The sequence below is a fragment of the Plectropomus leopardus genome, chromosome 1 (assembly GCF_026936395.1).
Source record: "Plectropomus leopardus strain MGB_pleo_1.0 chromosome 1, ASM2693639v1, whole genome shotgun sequence".
Classification (NCBI taxonomy): Eukaryota; Metazoa; Chordata; class Actinopteri; order Perciformes; family Serranidae; genus Plectropomus; species Plectropomus leopardus.
The window spans coordinates 35,499,411-35,513,967 of NC_142176.1; the positions used below are offsets into that span (position 1 = coordinate 35,499,411).

General features: G+C 38.2%; 1 protein-coding gene and 1 long non-coding RNA gene across 10 annotated transcripts in view; both read left to right on the plus strand.

Moving 5' to 3' along the window:
* The window catches only part of akap13a (A-kinase anchoring protein 13a), a 147,965-nt gene extending 142,379 nt beyond the window's left edge, over positions 1-5,586 (plus strand). For all 9 annotated transcript variants that reach the window (XM_088080670.1, XM_088080668.1, XM_088080658.1 and 6 more), the window contains one exon: positions 1,795-5,586. In XM_088080670.1, the coding sequence (XP_087936796.1) occupies positions 1,795-1,847 (53 nt within the window). In that variant the 3' untranslated portion in view covers positions 1,848-5,586. The remainder of the gene's footprint in view (positions 1-1,794) is intronic.
* A 4,736-nt stretch (positions 5,587-10,322) lies between these two features.
* Positions 10,323-14,557, plus strand: part of LOC148190457 (uncharacterized) — a 140,047-nt gene continuing 135,812 nt past the window's right edge. Inside the window, exon 1 of the long non-coding RNA XR_015777501.1 lies at positions 10,323-10,723. This is a non-coding gene — a long non-coding RNA (uncharacterized LOC148190457). The remainder of the gene's footprint in view (positions 10,724-14,557) is intronic.

A 14,557-nucleotide genomic window follows, 5' to 3' on the forward strand; every position in this document is an offset into this window, starting at 1 on the left:
TACATGCCAACTAATAAATGTACTTGATTTTCAAAGCCTAAAGTTAAGCAGTATAATAACATAATGAGCCTCATTCACATACATTTGCATATGTATTTTATATTGACTGAGGGCCAAGCACAGATCTATGTGACTGTGGCAAGAAACCTGGAGAAAATTTCATGTTTCAGGATATTATATTTATAACAAACTGCCAATGACACAACCTATAAAACTGTAAAATGTATCAACATTTGTTAACAGAGTGGCACTGACCCTCATTTTTAACAGTTTCATAGTAAGTCCTCATCACTGCCTGATCAGTGTGGTAATGTATTTTTAAAGAAATGTAGCTTTAACGTGTCAGCTTGCATCATGTTTCCTCTTTATCTTCTCTGTCTCTGTTCTCCTGATGTGAATACAGACTCAGTCCACTGTGCTGCACTTTCACCATGTTCCTCCAGGTCACTGTGCAGCACTCTCTGCTGGGTCCTAACTCCAGCTGTTTTCATGTCTGGTCACTCTGGAGCCGAATATTTTGTCCCAAACAAATACTACTTACTAACTGTATACAGTAGAGACTATATACTTATCTCTCTACAGTGGGCTGTTTTTCTGTTGCGTAAACTAGCAATCAATATGCTTGAAATGATAAAAAAACAAGTGCAGACGCATGTCCATCAAACTGCGACTTTTGAGTGTCATTGCAAGTTAAACTAAACGGTAAATGTTTTTCAAAAATGTAAAAGTTTAGCTTTCTGATGTGTTCTGGAGCTTCACTTGCTTTTTGCACTGCATCGTGGGTGTCCATCAACATCATACGCAAAAAGCAAAAGTTTGTTTTAGTATGCATAGGACTGTTTTCAGTATTCATGCCTTTCTTTTTGGTGACTTTTCCAATGTGAACAAACAATATACTCAAAAACCTGATTAGTATGTACAATAAGTTTGGGACACAGCTTAGATTTTGTCTTTGCATTTTCCGAAATTTTTCAGCTACTATGCATTTTAAGGGGACTTTAAAGACGCTTCTGACTTCATATGGACAGTCACAGTAATAATAACCTTACTTAAAAAGCACTTTTAAAAAGAGAGTTCACAAAGCACTTTCACAAAGCCAAAGCAGAAACAGGAAACTCAGAGTGCAATAACACAACAGAGAGCCAAACACGTATACCAAACTTAAAATAAGGTTAAATAAAGTTAAAACAAGAGGACAAAAACTGCAAAATGAAGGACACAAAATGTCAATATATTAAAAACTGAATAAAAATTTAAAAAAGCAATAAAAGCAATACGAGCGATAAAACAACAAAATAAAAGGAATAAAAATAGAAATAAATTAATAAATCCACAAAATCACATAAAAACAAGTCCATGAAAATGTGTTTTAAGAAGTGATTTAAAAGAAGTTACTGATTCTGCGAGCCTTATCTTCTCATGTACTGTGCCTACATTTGGTTTTCACTCTTGTTTTAAAAAAGGTTTGTCTCCTTGTTTACAGAACAGCTGCACATAGAACATAACAGTGCACAGTACATAATGCAAACAAGGTATTTCATATTAAATGTAGGCTATTTTGACACACATGAGAATACATGTCTAGATATGAAACGATGGCTGTGATGTGAGCGGTGAGCGCATTAAGCTGCTTGCTGAGGAAGCTCTGTCACTTCTTGAATGGATCTCAGTGCTGCTCGCTAACTCTCGCTGGAGAACAAACGTTACAACAAATCAGCCATCAAAATCCTCTTACAGGAAGAATCACCTCTTGTGACAATGACACTGACTGCTCTTCTCTTCTCCTCCCTCCAGACCCCCAGCACCTCCCAGAGCCTCCTCTGGACGGAGAGATCTTCTTTTGCTGAAAGAAGTGGCTTTCCTCCTCCTCCTCATCATCATTATCATCACTAGCATCATCAACCCACCACAGCCATTCAGGAGGAACATTTTACTGCCAAGTAGTAATACTTCCATCTGCATACGTTACTATGGAGTGTAGGATCAGGCTTTTTGGCACCTTGAGAAGACTTTTAGTTAATGTGTTCATTTAACTTTACGTGCAGGAGAAAGACAAAAAAATGTATTTTCAAATACACTGCTTTAGTTCCCGGGGAGTCAAATATGTAAGGGATGCTGTTATGGTGTGCAAGTAGGCGTATGCACTTGCGGTTCATAGAAATAGGCAACATGGAATAGCAGTACATTTTTTTGGCGTTCTGTTTCCAAAAAAAAAAGAGTGAAAAAACAGTTTCTTCTTCCAAAGACGCCGTGGTTACATGACAGTGGATTCATTTCTTCATTTTGAAGAATTACACATTTGCAAGTATCAGACTGAAAGCATTTCACAGCAGGCCGCCTCACAAGCTCTGCCAGCTATGTCACAGGCTCCACTGCCTTTCTGTTTGTTATGGCCCCAACTCGCCCCTCTTTCAGCAGTCCGTCCCGCTATGAAGTTCCACACCAGCAGGCTGTTATGTTTATTTAGGGAAGCTTCTTCCATGTGACTGAACCCACACATACGAGGACAAATACAAATAGAAATGCCAACAAGCTCCATGTGGTACTGGAAGCTCATCTCTCGCAATCATCTTTATTTACAATTAATAAGAAACCAAAACCACAGAAGAAAATCTGCTCAAACGAAATGTCCTGGCATCATGTCTTAATCAAATGAGTCCAGTTTTTCAATCAGAAATGGCACAGTATAGATCCTAGATCCACTTTGTTGCCCAACATTCCTTTACTCACTATTTAAAAGCAGATTTTTGTCTTGTCCACTTATTTTGCCTTCAGTTTTGTAAGCAAAATGGAATTTCAGTACCTTCAGTAATCCTCTATTAAGACTCCATGCCATCAATCTTGTTCCTTGGCTGGGTTTTTAATTTATTCGAATAATGGATGTCTCAGATTTTGGTTTGAAACTATGCATGTCTCTTCTTCCAGACTCAACAGTAATGAAAGGATTGAGACATATCTCCCAGCGCCTAATGGCTCAATTCATATCCTTTAGTGTGTTTTAGAGCCTTGAATGGATATTAGCTTGATCCTTGCTTTATCTGCCTGTCAATGGGCTTTTATGTGGCCCTCATCTTTCATCTGAGTGCTGACGAGTGGGGCTTTCCTTCGCTTTTTTTTTTAATTGCATGTAACACTGCAGGTAGCATACTAATGGCTTCTGTCTGTTAAAGAGTTCAACTTTCTCTTTCAACCTCTCTCCGCTCTGATAATAGACTCTGTGGATGCACACGGTTGATGGTTTTAGGAGATGGAGGCTGTTAATTTAGGGACAAAGCAGCTGGTTAGAGAAAATGAGAGAGGACATTAACTAAAACAAAAAAAAAAAGAAAAAAAACACCAAATGATGCTATGTGTCCGTGTGTGGACGTCTAATGACTGAACCTGCTCAGCAGGTACCGTCTGATTATTTCAAACTAATCAGCGCATCAGTGTTGTTAAGCACTTTGGTACTAATATGGTGTTGCATTTTTTTGTTGTTATCAGTGGGAGGTATCAATCAAAGAGATTGTTGTGGAGTTTTTTTAATCAAGGGCACTGGTGTTCATGGAAAGCAACAATGATCCAAAGCATTAAAAGATGCTGCGGCTTCTTTTAAAAAATTGATTAGTGTTGATGTTAAAGGATGACTTCTGCTTTTATTCAACCTGGACCTCATTTTCCCCTTTATAATTGTCTAAGGGACTGATGGGAACAGCAGTTTTTGAAATTGGTCCAGTATTGGGAGAGAGATCTGCAGCCACACAGCAGACTGCAATGTAAGTAAATGGGGCAATCGAACACCATCACTGTATCTCCAACAACAGCTGTTATTTTTGCCACAGACAGGCACAGATTATTATAATAACAAGTGGCTGAAATGTCTCTTTATCTTTGCTTGATCCGGTCTGTTTGTTTATCTCATCAAGTGGAAGTCTCGTTCTTAAATCTCACGAGATCTCGTTGCAACAATAGTGGAAACATGAATAAGATTTGGAGAGTAGTTTACAGAGTAATTTAGTTTAATCTAAAAGCTTTTCAACATCATAGATGATTATTTACACTGTGAAAACAGAAACTATTTGTTTTGACCCAAAAAAGTTTGTCAGACTGTTGCCTTAAAATTTTAGGTTTACTAAATTTGAGAAGACAAGTTGAATCATTATAAAATTGTCTCCACTTGTCTTCTTAAATTCAGTCAGTTTAAAAAAAAATAAGGCAGCCTGGGCAGTAACTTTTGAAAGGTTTAAAAAAACAGTTGGATGGATATGTGGATGAGGCCTCGCAATTTAAATTCGACTGACTGGCTGTTGCCAAATTTCAGAAATTCCCGTCCACATCAGTCTCTTAGACACATTTACAGCAAATTAGGGTCCAGGTTGAAAAAGACCGGTTATCCCTTAAAATCGAGGCCCATAGCTTTTATGAAATGTTGCAAGGTGACCTGTGTGACCTGTCTTAATTTTAAAGCCTGTGTTTTATCCCCACTAAGGCCCGATTGCGGGCCACACACTACCTGCTGGACAGGTAAAAGGTACAAAGAGAAAAAAAGGACCCTTCTCAGTGAATGACAGAGCAGCAGCGCCACTGAACTGCTTTCTTGCTGCCTCTTTTGTCTCGTGTTTAAGTGCTTGTTTGTTAACTCGCCGTCTGTGTTGAGGATTTGACTTCATGTCCAGGCTGGTTTATTATAGTGTGTCTTCTAAGAGGCTTACGGGGCCAGCCAATTAGTTGCTTCATGTCTTTTGTTTATGGCTTTGGTGTAATCCTGTCAAAGAAACGGAAAAGAATGGGCTTCTTTTTTCCCTCTGTTGCTTTAGGTGTTTTTTGACCACTAGGGAGCACTGCACCTATGACTAAATGAGTTCCCTCCCTCACACAACAACAACCAGAAAGTATGAAACTTTTCTCTTTTTTTTCACATATTTTCCCTGTTGTGAGAAATTGACATATTTTTCTCAGCAGGTCATTGCCGTACAGAGATAATGTGATGAGCGTGGGCTCTCACACTCTGTGACATTTTCCCCACGGCATTTGTAATTGACTGCAGAAACAAATAAGTTGTCAGAGATTGTAATTGGTTATTCAGTGAAACCAGTCAGCAGCAGCTTTAATTTGGGAGAAAGAAAAAAAGAAACAGTTGGAGGGAGCGACCGGGCAGAACCACAAACCTCTCTCTGTAAAGGACAATCAGCAGATGCGAGTCAGGAAAATGAACTCCCTCCCCGATGATGATAGGGCTGTCCACGAGACGAGGGTGTCCATCAGGTGAACCCTGCGTAGCCTTAAATCTTAATGATAAAATGCACTAGAGTAGAACCCAGCATCTTCTCAGGAGAGAGAGGAGAACTTTTATACCTCTGCTTTGAAACGAAGGAAATGTTTGTACTGTTAAAGTGGTACAGAATAATTTCATTCCCAACAATGTAAAAAAGGGCAAAGACAAATATGTAAATACGATTTATGTATAAAACAAATCAAATGTAAAAAATTGTTTCATTTGTGATCTATTGCAGCATTTTGTAAGAATGTTTTATTTATGTTTTATTCTCACCCTCAGGGTGATATAAAGTCATATTTCTCTCATAATAAAAAAAATCATTATGGTAATTTTGAGTGCTGGTTTATTGTTTCATTTGTGTCAAAGAAATTGCTAACGAAAAATGAAACCCAAAAAAAATCAGCGTTAAAGTAGTTTTATGTTACAACGAGTGCAAAATGCTCTGTACTATTCTATCGACTTCTTATTGTCATATACGTGTGTTCAAACCATTGTCACTCATGTAGGTCAGTATGCAATTCAGTGACAGAAACTGAATGTATGGATCATAATGCATTCACTTGAGGAAAAAAAATTGTCCTGTTTCTCTTAACTAACAAGATTTATTTAAGGTTTCTTCAAAAAAAAAAAGTTTTATGAAAAAAATCTCTTTTTCTGAATTAAAGAATATTATCTTGTAAATTCTTCTTTTTCTGTATTAACGAGATAATAACCTCATTTATTCAGAAAAACGGCAATGTTGTTTTCCCATGATAATCTCTCTCACGTTAATTGAGAAAAACAGCAGATTTGAGTGCATTACGCATCCCTATTAATTAGATGAAACCCATTTTTCCCACAACATGCAAGGTATTTATGAATATTAGTGTGACTCTTTGTTGACTCTGATGATGCTAATAAAAACACATCACACATGTTGCATAACTGTTCTTCAGTGCTGGAAAATAGTTCAGGTACCAATTTTCAAAAATCTGTTTCAAACATATTATTGCAATCTTGGAAGTTATCATTAAAAATTGTATTTGTCAATATAAAAAAATTGACAGAAAAATTATCTTCAAGTATTTTAATAACGTGATTTGATTAGTTATTTAAGGCATTTTCCCAGCAAAACATCATGGTTCCAGCTTTTCTGCTTTTATATGTCTAATGTGATAGCAAACTGAAAATCCCTTTGGCAATTTATGATGGGCTTTTTCAATTTTTTCTATCTTACAGCCCAAACAATTCATTGTAAAAATGATCAGCAGACTAATCAATAATGAAAGATGAGTTGTCGCAGCTCTCTATGTTTAATGTCATAGCATTGAATCAACACATAAAATCACACACTGAATCAAAATTAAAGTGTATATAACTTTGACACTGATCAACAGAAATGAAGACACATCTCTCTTTTCCACCAAATTATCTTTGTTTCTTGAACCGGTTCTGTTTAGGATTCAACCAACCGTGGTGCTATCTAGCAAACCACCAGTTTCCACCAGTTTTGCACAGAACTATTGTAATCAAGGACGTGTCATCAACCGAGGATGTTGCACAACAGAAGGAAACAACTTGCAACAGATTGCATTGATTACCTGCAAACTTTTGTTCTGTTATTACAGTTATTTGGTTTTTATCAAAAGAAAACAAGCAACTATCGATGAGGCCACGATTTATCACCTGCCTTTTCCATCCTCTCTTTCCAACTTGTATAATGTGACTGATATCGTCACGGTTCGCCCCTCAGGTGAAGGAAAACCTGCTAATTTTTTTTGTTCCACCTGTGAACCAACTTTTTGGCCCTGAAACAATTTCTTTTTGGTTGAAATACTCTAAAATGTTTAAAATGAGATGCAGGAAAATGAAGTGCAGGGAACCAAATGGAACTGGAACCATGTTGGTGGAAAAGAGGTGAAAAATGATCCAAATATATTACAAAATTTAAAATATGTCTCAGCATAAACATTAACTCCCTGCTAGTCAGTTTTAATTTGATTGGTAAAGATCGCTTCAAACATCTGAATATCTGAAATTCCTCACAAAACTGCTCAAGATCTGTCAGCGAGTGAAGTGCAGCCACAGTTTCTCTCATGGGACTGACATCTGGAGTCTGACTCAACCATAAGAGGAAATGAATGTTGTTCTGTTTGGAGTATTTGCCATGTAAACACAATATTAACTGACATAATGAACATCTTCAAATGAGGGTTTGACACAAATCTCATCTTCAGGATTGGGCCAGAGGATCAGATAACAATGTAGGGCCCATGTAAAGGCGCTCATAATGACAATTACCACAAATCAATTGCCACACAGTAAACTTGGGGTTCATGTTGGCTCCCTTGGGGCCTGTGGTCCCCAAATAGTTGCCCACTTTGCCAAGCTGGTAGTGGAGCTTCAGATTATTGCAATTTTACTTTGAGTCCCTCCTCTTTCCTCTCTTCTGATCAGTGTTCTTGTCCTCACCACCACAATTAAACACCCTTTTTTGTGTGTCTGTTTTGTTTTGGAGGCTTTATTACATTAAAAACAATTCCTCTCATTAATCCACTTTTTAGTTTCAGAGGCAATTAAACGGCCATCAGTAAATCCTGTTAATGGTTTGATTTCCTGTTGCCATTAGTCGTGGTGCTGCTGTTTGAGCACCACCGCCAGAGGAAAAAGCTGACAACGATCTTGATGGATTGACAGCAGCGCGGGCACACAGCAGCGCTCCTGCCTTCTGATAAATAAAGAAGCAGCTGCTTTAATCTCTCTGTGCCTCTCCACACTGCAGACAGCGTTTTGCCTCTGGAAACCTCAGCTGTGAGGATTTCTAAAAAAAAAAAAAAAAAATGTTCTTAACTGTACAATCTTGTATGTCACGCCAGTTTCATCACCATCCTGTTTCTCCTCATTTCTCCCTTATCGATTGAACCACGGGATGTCTCTACAGCCCCTTTCTAAATATTTCTCCATTCTGCTCATCCAACAAAACCCCAGAGACAAAACTTCAGCTGATAAGAGCAAACAGAAAGTCAGTTGCTTGATGTATTAAATGTTGTTTACTGGAGCAAAACACTGTAAAAGTGATCTCTTTTTAGATAATTTCCACCAAATCAAAGTTGTGCAGGAGCAAGTTTGTTGGCAAGAAAGCTAGATAGTCTCATCTGCTTGTGGTTGTCATGGTGACAGGGATAAGCTAGGTTTTGGAGGAAAGGAGAAGGAAAATAAAATCACAATTATACAATTGTTCAGAATTAAAAATCCCATCCCATCCTCGGAGAGAAAGAAACTACCACATACTTGCAAATAAGTCTGTAAAGCTTGAATGAATAATAACAAACAGCTCATACACTCTCAAATTGATAAATCATCTGGCATGGATAAGATAAATTTGACGTTGTTGAACTAATTGTCGTATCATAATTGACTAAATCCATCTTTCATAGCAGCTTTGACTTGAGCTGAGATGGGAAGAGACAGCGAGTGACACAATCCCAAAGCAGTCAACTTTATCAAAGCATCAGCACTTTCTAATGCACTGATTTATCAAAGAGAGCCGACATTATTCTTTTGTCTCTCTGCAGCTTGTTACAGTCACGGGTTCAGAGCTCATCAGCAGGCCGGGGACAATTGGTAGAAATGACGACTGATAAAACCATCACCAAAACATTATCACTGTCCTAAAAATTAGTGCTGGAACAACTACTCAGGATCTGTGTTTAAGTAAAAGTAGAAATACTCCAGTGTTAAAGTATTACATTTATCTTAAGTCCTTCATTTAAGCTTTTTTTTTTTAAGCTGTTTTAACTTTTTTGGTCACTTGGGGGCAGCAGAAACAAGATGTAAACACCACAGCCATATATCATCATATTTTCAATTTATATGGCTGCTGTTTTGGCAAAAACGTTGCCTATTTAGATATGCATCAGTACAAGGAGCAACATCAATATTCATTTAGAGTTGTGTTTCTGGCCACCTGATGAATGTTAGAATAAAATTCTCTCTCCTTGTAGCTTTGGTTTTGTCTCCACCTTCATTTGATCCATCGTTGATTTGAAAATGTTGACAACAGCAGAATGACCCCTTTAATGACATAATATTATGTTTTTTTGTTTTAACTGACGCCTTCAAAATTTAAGCAGTGTTTAAATGTTGCAGTTGGTCATGGCAGAGTTAATTCAGCCACTTTATTTGGTTTTTAGTAGGTTGTATTATTATAATACATTGACTTTGTTATATGAATCTCAATCCTTCATCCACAGCAATGTCCATTAACATTGCTTCCCGTTAACAATCCCGTTACAGGGGTTCTTTTTCGGGAGTTTTTCCTTGGGTGATATGAGGGTCTAAGGGCAGAGGGGTGTCGTACACTGTAAAGCCCTCTGAGGCAAACCATGTTTTGTGATAATGGGCTCTATAAATAAAATTGACTTGACTTGACTTGACTAACAATGCACAGATCTGTGTACAAATACACAGATCTTGCGTACCGCTGGATGGGGAATTGAAAATTGGATCTTGAGATGGTTCGATGACAATATTTTTTCACAGTAAACAAAATCATATATACATGCGGAAACAAAGGACTCTCCTTGACATAAAATCTCAAAATACAATTTTGCAACAGTTCCAGATTTTTTTGAATAATGGTACTTAAATGCACAATTTTACAGACAGTGAACGTGTGTTTTAGGATCTGCAGAGTAACTATAGCTGTAAGATCAAATGCTGTGGAATAAAACAATAATAAAACAATATTCCCCCCTGAAATATAGTATTAGCATAGAATAACGTACCATACATGTAAACCTACATAATTTCTACTTCAGCAACAGTAGGCAACTTAAGGAAATGTAGCTCTCTTAATGACTTTCCACCCCTCGTTAAAATAGTTTAGAATCTTGCATGAACACAATCATGCTGCATTTTTTTCACACTTCTAATATCATTGATCTGATGACATCATCTTGATCATGATTTACTGCGGACTGAACAGCCCACCTTTGGGAGGAAGCCAGTCATCCATGGATGTGTTGGGCAGTCAACTGTCAAATCTCGAGAAAAACTGCGAGATTACACGAGGTCAAGGGTTAGGGGCTAATTGCGCTGCACCTGTGCACTCTGGGAGCCAGCGTTACCAAAACAGAAATGTTGGACGGTCGTGGATATGACGGATATTAGAAAGCTTTTATAGGAAGCATTTTTGTTTGTAAAAGTTAACTCAAGGGACGGAGAAGGAAATACGGCCAGCTTTGAGTGGCGGAGGAGGAAGAGAGGACGGATAACCGAGCTAACCGTAGCCGTGTGTCCGTGTGTGACTGTCGGTGGACCGCAGCTCCAGCCTCCAGGTGATGGAGGAGCGTGTTAATTGAGCACCGGGGGTCCACGCGCCGCACGGTGGAGCGGGTGGACTTTGACAGAGACTTTATGAGAGAAGCTCAACTGACTGGAAGGACAGGACCACCAGGAGACTCTGCACAGGGACGTCTTTTATGGGTGAGTCCAGAGGCTTAGCCGCTGCTACAGTTGGTGTGTTTTGGCTGTGAGACAGTCTGTGCGGGGCTGTGGTTGTTGAAGTCAGGCTGGGGAGTACTCTTGTGGCTTTTCGGTGCCATTAATGAGCTTTTGCCTCATCCTTGTCTCAGGTCTGGAGACATTCTTGCTTTTGTTGGCTGAGTTAGCATCGGAAGTTTTTGTTGTCATGCTGTGACGCTCACTGACGTCATGCGTGAGATTTTTCTGTTAGAGTTTGTGGTCAGTATTTATATTACAGGTTGTGTCGCACAGTACTGATGTTTTCTTATCGCTCTGAGTTTTCTTGTCATATTTTGGTATTTGCATCTGTACCAGCTTCCAGTCATACTGGTTGCATCAACATTAACCCTTTGAGACCTGAGCGATGGTTCGTTTTCTTTGAAAACATGGGGAGAAGGCGGTGGGCGACGATAAAAGAAATGACACCAAACATAGCAAGCAGAAAGTAAAAAGTTAAGTAAAACTACTTGAAATTTAAAAAAATATGACAAGGAAAAAGAAAGCTTAAAGAAAAGGCAAACAATGTTTGGAAAAAGTGCTTAATGAGCGGCGAAAGAAGAAATTACCCCCAAATTAGCAAAACATAAGTAAAAAGTACAATAAAATGTCTTGAATTTAAGTAAAAACCAGACTTAAAAAAAAGATAATTAAAAAGAAAATTTTAAAAAAGGGCAAACAATACTCTGAAAAGTACTTAAAAATTTTAATAACTCTGTGACATAATTTTAATTATGTAATTAGGATAATTTTTTATATATTTTTTTTCCCTTTTATGAAGAGTTTTTTCCCCCTATCTTTTTGTCTTTTTGGTAATAAATCTGCTAAGCGCTCAAAGTCTTAAATACTTGTGAAGGACACCTGAAAGCAGTACAAGTGATATTGCTCCAGGTTTCAGAGGGTTAACTAATCTCTAAATTAATGCACCGTCCAGTGAGAGTGCTAATTGACCCAAGTCACCCACACCTACAGTGCTGCATCACTTTAAGGTGCACGCTGAGTCAGGCACAATCCTCCATTGTTGAGTTTTGCTTTCACAGAGGAATTCCTTCAGTGAGGTGTGTGAGGCCTTTCTGCTGTTTGTTACAGTAATCCCTGATGTGACTGCAGGGCCTCATTCGGCTTGAAGTGTTAAAAACACTTTAAAGAGTGCAGTGGTAATGGTTACAGTGGAACAGAGGCTGAGTGGACTGGTCGCATAAAGCAGTGGTTCCCAACTGTGTTGAGTTGTCTCTGAGGTCATTAGTTCACACATCATAAATTAGCACGTATTCTAATTCATCTCACTAAATGTAAGTAAAACATTGGCTTAGAACACAAAGAAATAAAACAAATTTGTTAAGAATAAACAAAAATGTCACTTTAAATGAAAAGCGCTATGCTTGAAATTAAATTCACTTCAAAATAAAGTGTGTGTTTTACAATTTTGACACATTCACAAGTCACTTGTGATCTATTCAGAATGAACCCATGACCCACCAGTTGGACACCACTGATATAATGTTTTGTAAGTGAAAAGTTGAACTTGGAACCGATTTTGGAGAAGTGGTATTCACAGTGCACAGTTCAAGCAGGTAAGTGCAAAAACAAACACAAAGTGTGTGTGCGCTACGCAGTGTGTGAAAACTGTGCAAGCTTTGCTTTGCATAAATATGTATTTGTGGCTGTTGAGTTCATATTGTTTTTGCATCTCTGTGTTGTCTGCCTCAGTGATATTTAATTCTGCTGTTGATTCTGTGAGAACCATCAGGCTATTTAATATGTGTGGCTTAATAATGCTTGTTACACCCGCCGTGTTGTCCAACACTCTTTTGTTTAATGTCTACCAGTCTGTCATTTTTGCTTGATGGTGTTAGTTTAGTCTCTTTTATTGTTATTGTTGGGAGGAGGAAGGCAGTGTTTATCTATAAATGAGAATCACTTGTATTCACAGGCTGCAAATGTTTGTTTATAGAAATGGAAATTTTTGTTGGTTTGGCCTTTATCGGACCTACTTTTTACTTTTATCAAAGTTCATTTTTACACAAATACTTTTACTTAGTGAAAATTCTTCATTTACGTGTGTATGTGTATTTTCAATTTTACACAGCCACTGTTACTTAAAGGCTGCATTTTTTAATTATTATCATTAATTGTCTAATCTGGTGATTATTTTCATAATTAATCCATTAATCTTTTTAGTCTCTAAAATGTCAAAAACCAACACTTCTTAACTATCAGTAATAACAAAGAAAGCAGCAAATTGTCACCGAGGCTCGAACCAGCAAAAGTTTGACAGTTTTCTTTGAAAAATTACAATGAATTAATAGTTTCTGTCTATTTTCCTTCAATGGACTAATCATTACAGCTCGTTTACTTGAATGAAATCTGAATCTTTATCTACTTCAGATCCAGAGAGACATCTTCAGTTTGCTTCTTTTGTCCAACCAACAGTCCAAAACCCAAATACTCTGTATTTACTTTCATGAATGACAAAGAAAGACACATATTTCCACATATAATAAAAATAAAAAATGACACAAACAATTAATTGATTATCAGAATAGTTGCAGTTCAATTTTTCTTTAAATGGACTAGTCATTACAGCTCCGTTTTACTCTAATAAAATCTCTTTATCTTCTTGAGTATGAGTGTTTCATCTGTTTTGTTCAGGTTCCTTTTTGAGCCATCCTATGGCAAGTTGTTGTCTTCTTGTTTTTGGTAAACTTTAGTTTCCAGGGACCTTTTTTTATTCATCTGAGGTCAAAAAGCACAGCTAAAAACTTGGCCATTATTTTTATGGTCTGGGATAGCTGCTGCGGGCTGTGACTGCACTGTTCTAACCCAGCTCCTGTGTGGAACTGCAGACAAACAGATAAAGAAACTGCAGGTGTCATAAAAAGAAAAGAAGAAAAAGAAGGAAAAAAAAGTTGAGTTATAGTGGAGGAGTATCTTTCACTATTATTGGCATTGGCCAGTGCAAAGAAGTATACAGGTATTTTTCCTGTATGAAACATTCTGAGCTATCATTGGGTAGTCTAATACCCTGAATAAAAAAATAACATCAAAAAGACTAGAAATAGCCATTTTCCCAGAGTTTAAAACTTGACGGCAGCAGAAGGCAGTCATGTGTAGACATCAGGTGTAAGTGGCTTCAGCCTCTTCATGACCCTGAGTAGGAAAAAGAGAGTACAGAACATGAATAATGAATAATAGCAGCAAAGTTAGACTCCCTCACCACACACATTGCTCCCTTTTTAGGAGTCATGAGATGAAAAGTTCAAGAACAAAGAGCAGAAGTTGAGGATCAGCAGCCGAGCCTGTATAAAGTATCTGTGGCACAGCCGCAATGAACTACAGTACATTCTCCCAGTGGATATTTACAGAATGCTGAGTAGATATTATTCCAGTCCTCCTGGAGCTTTGAGGGAAATCACGGCTGTGAGCAGTATCTGTACCACAGCGGGGAGAGCGGTTATGGCTGCAGCGGGGATGGAGGGCGGGGAGAGGCGATGCCAGGTCCTCCATCTTGCTCAGAGATGTGAGGATGATTTAGGAGACCTGTCTTTGCCAGGGTGTCGAGAGAGGGAGCGGGGCTGAGCAATCCTATTACTCCTCGATGACCCTGCCTTAATGCACACACACATACACACACACACACACACACACACACACACAGAGACACTCCTTCAGTGCCTGGAAGGCTCTCACATTGTTCAGGAAGCCACCACTGCACTTAAAGACCACACTGTAAACCAGATGGTGAGGAACTCACACAAACCCCAAAACTCACAATACAAGAGTCTTAAATACTGTTCA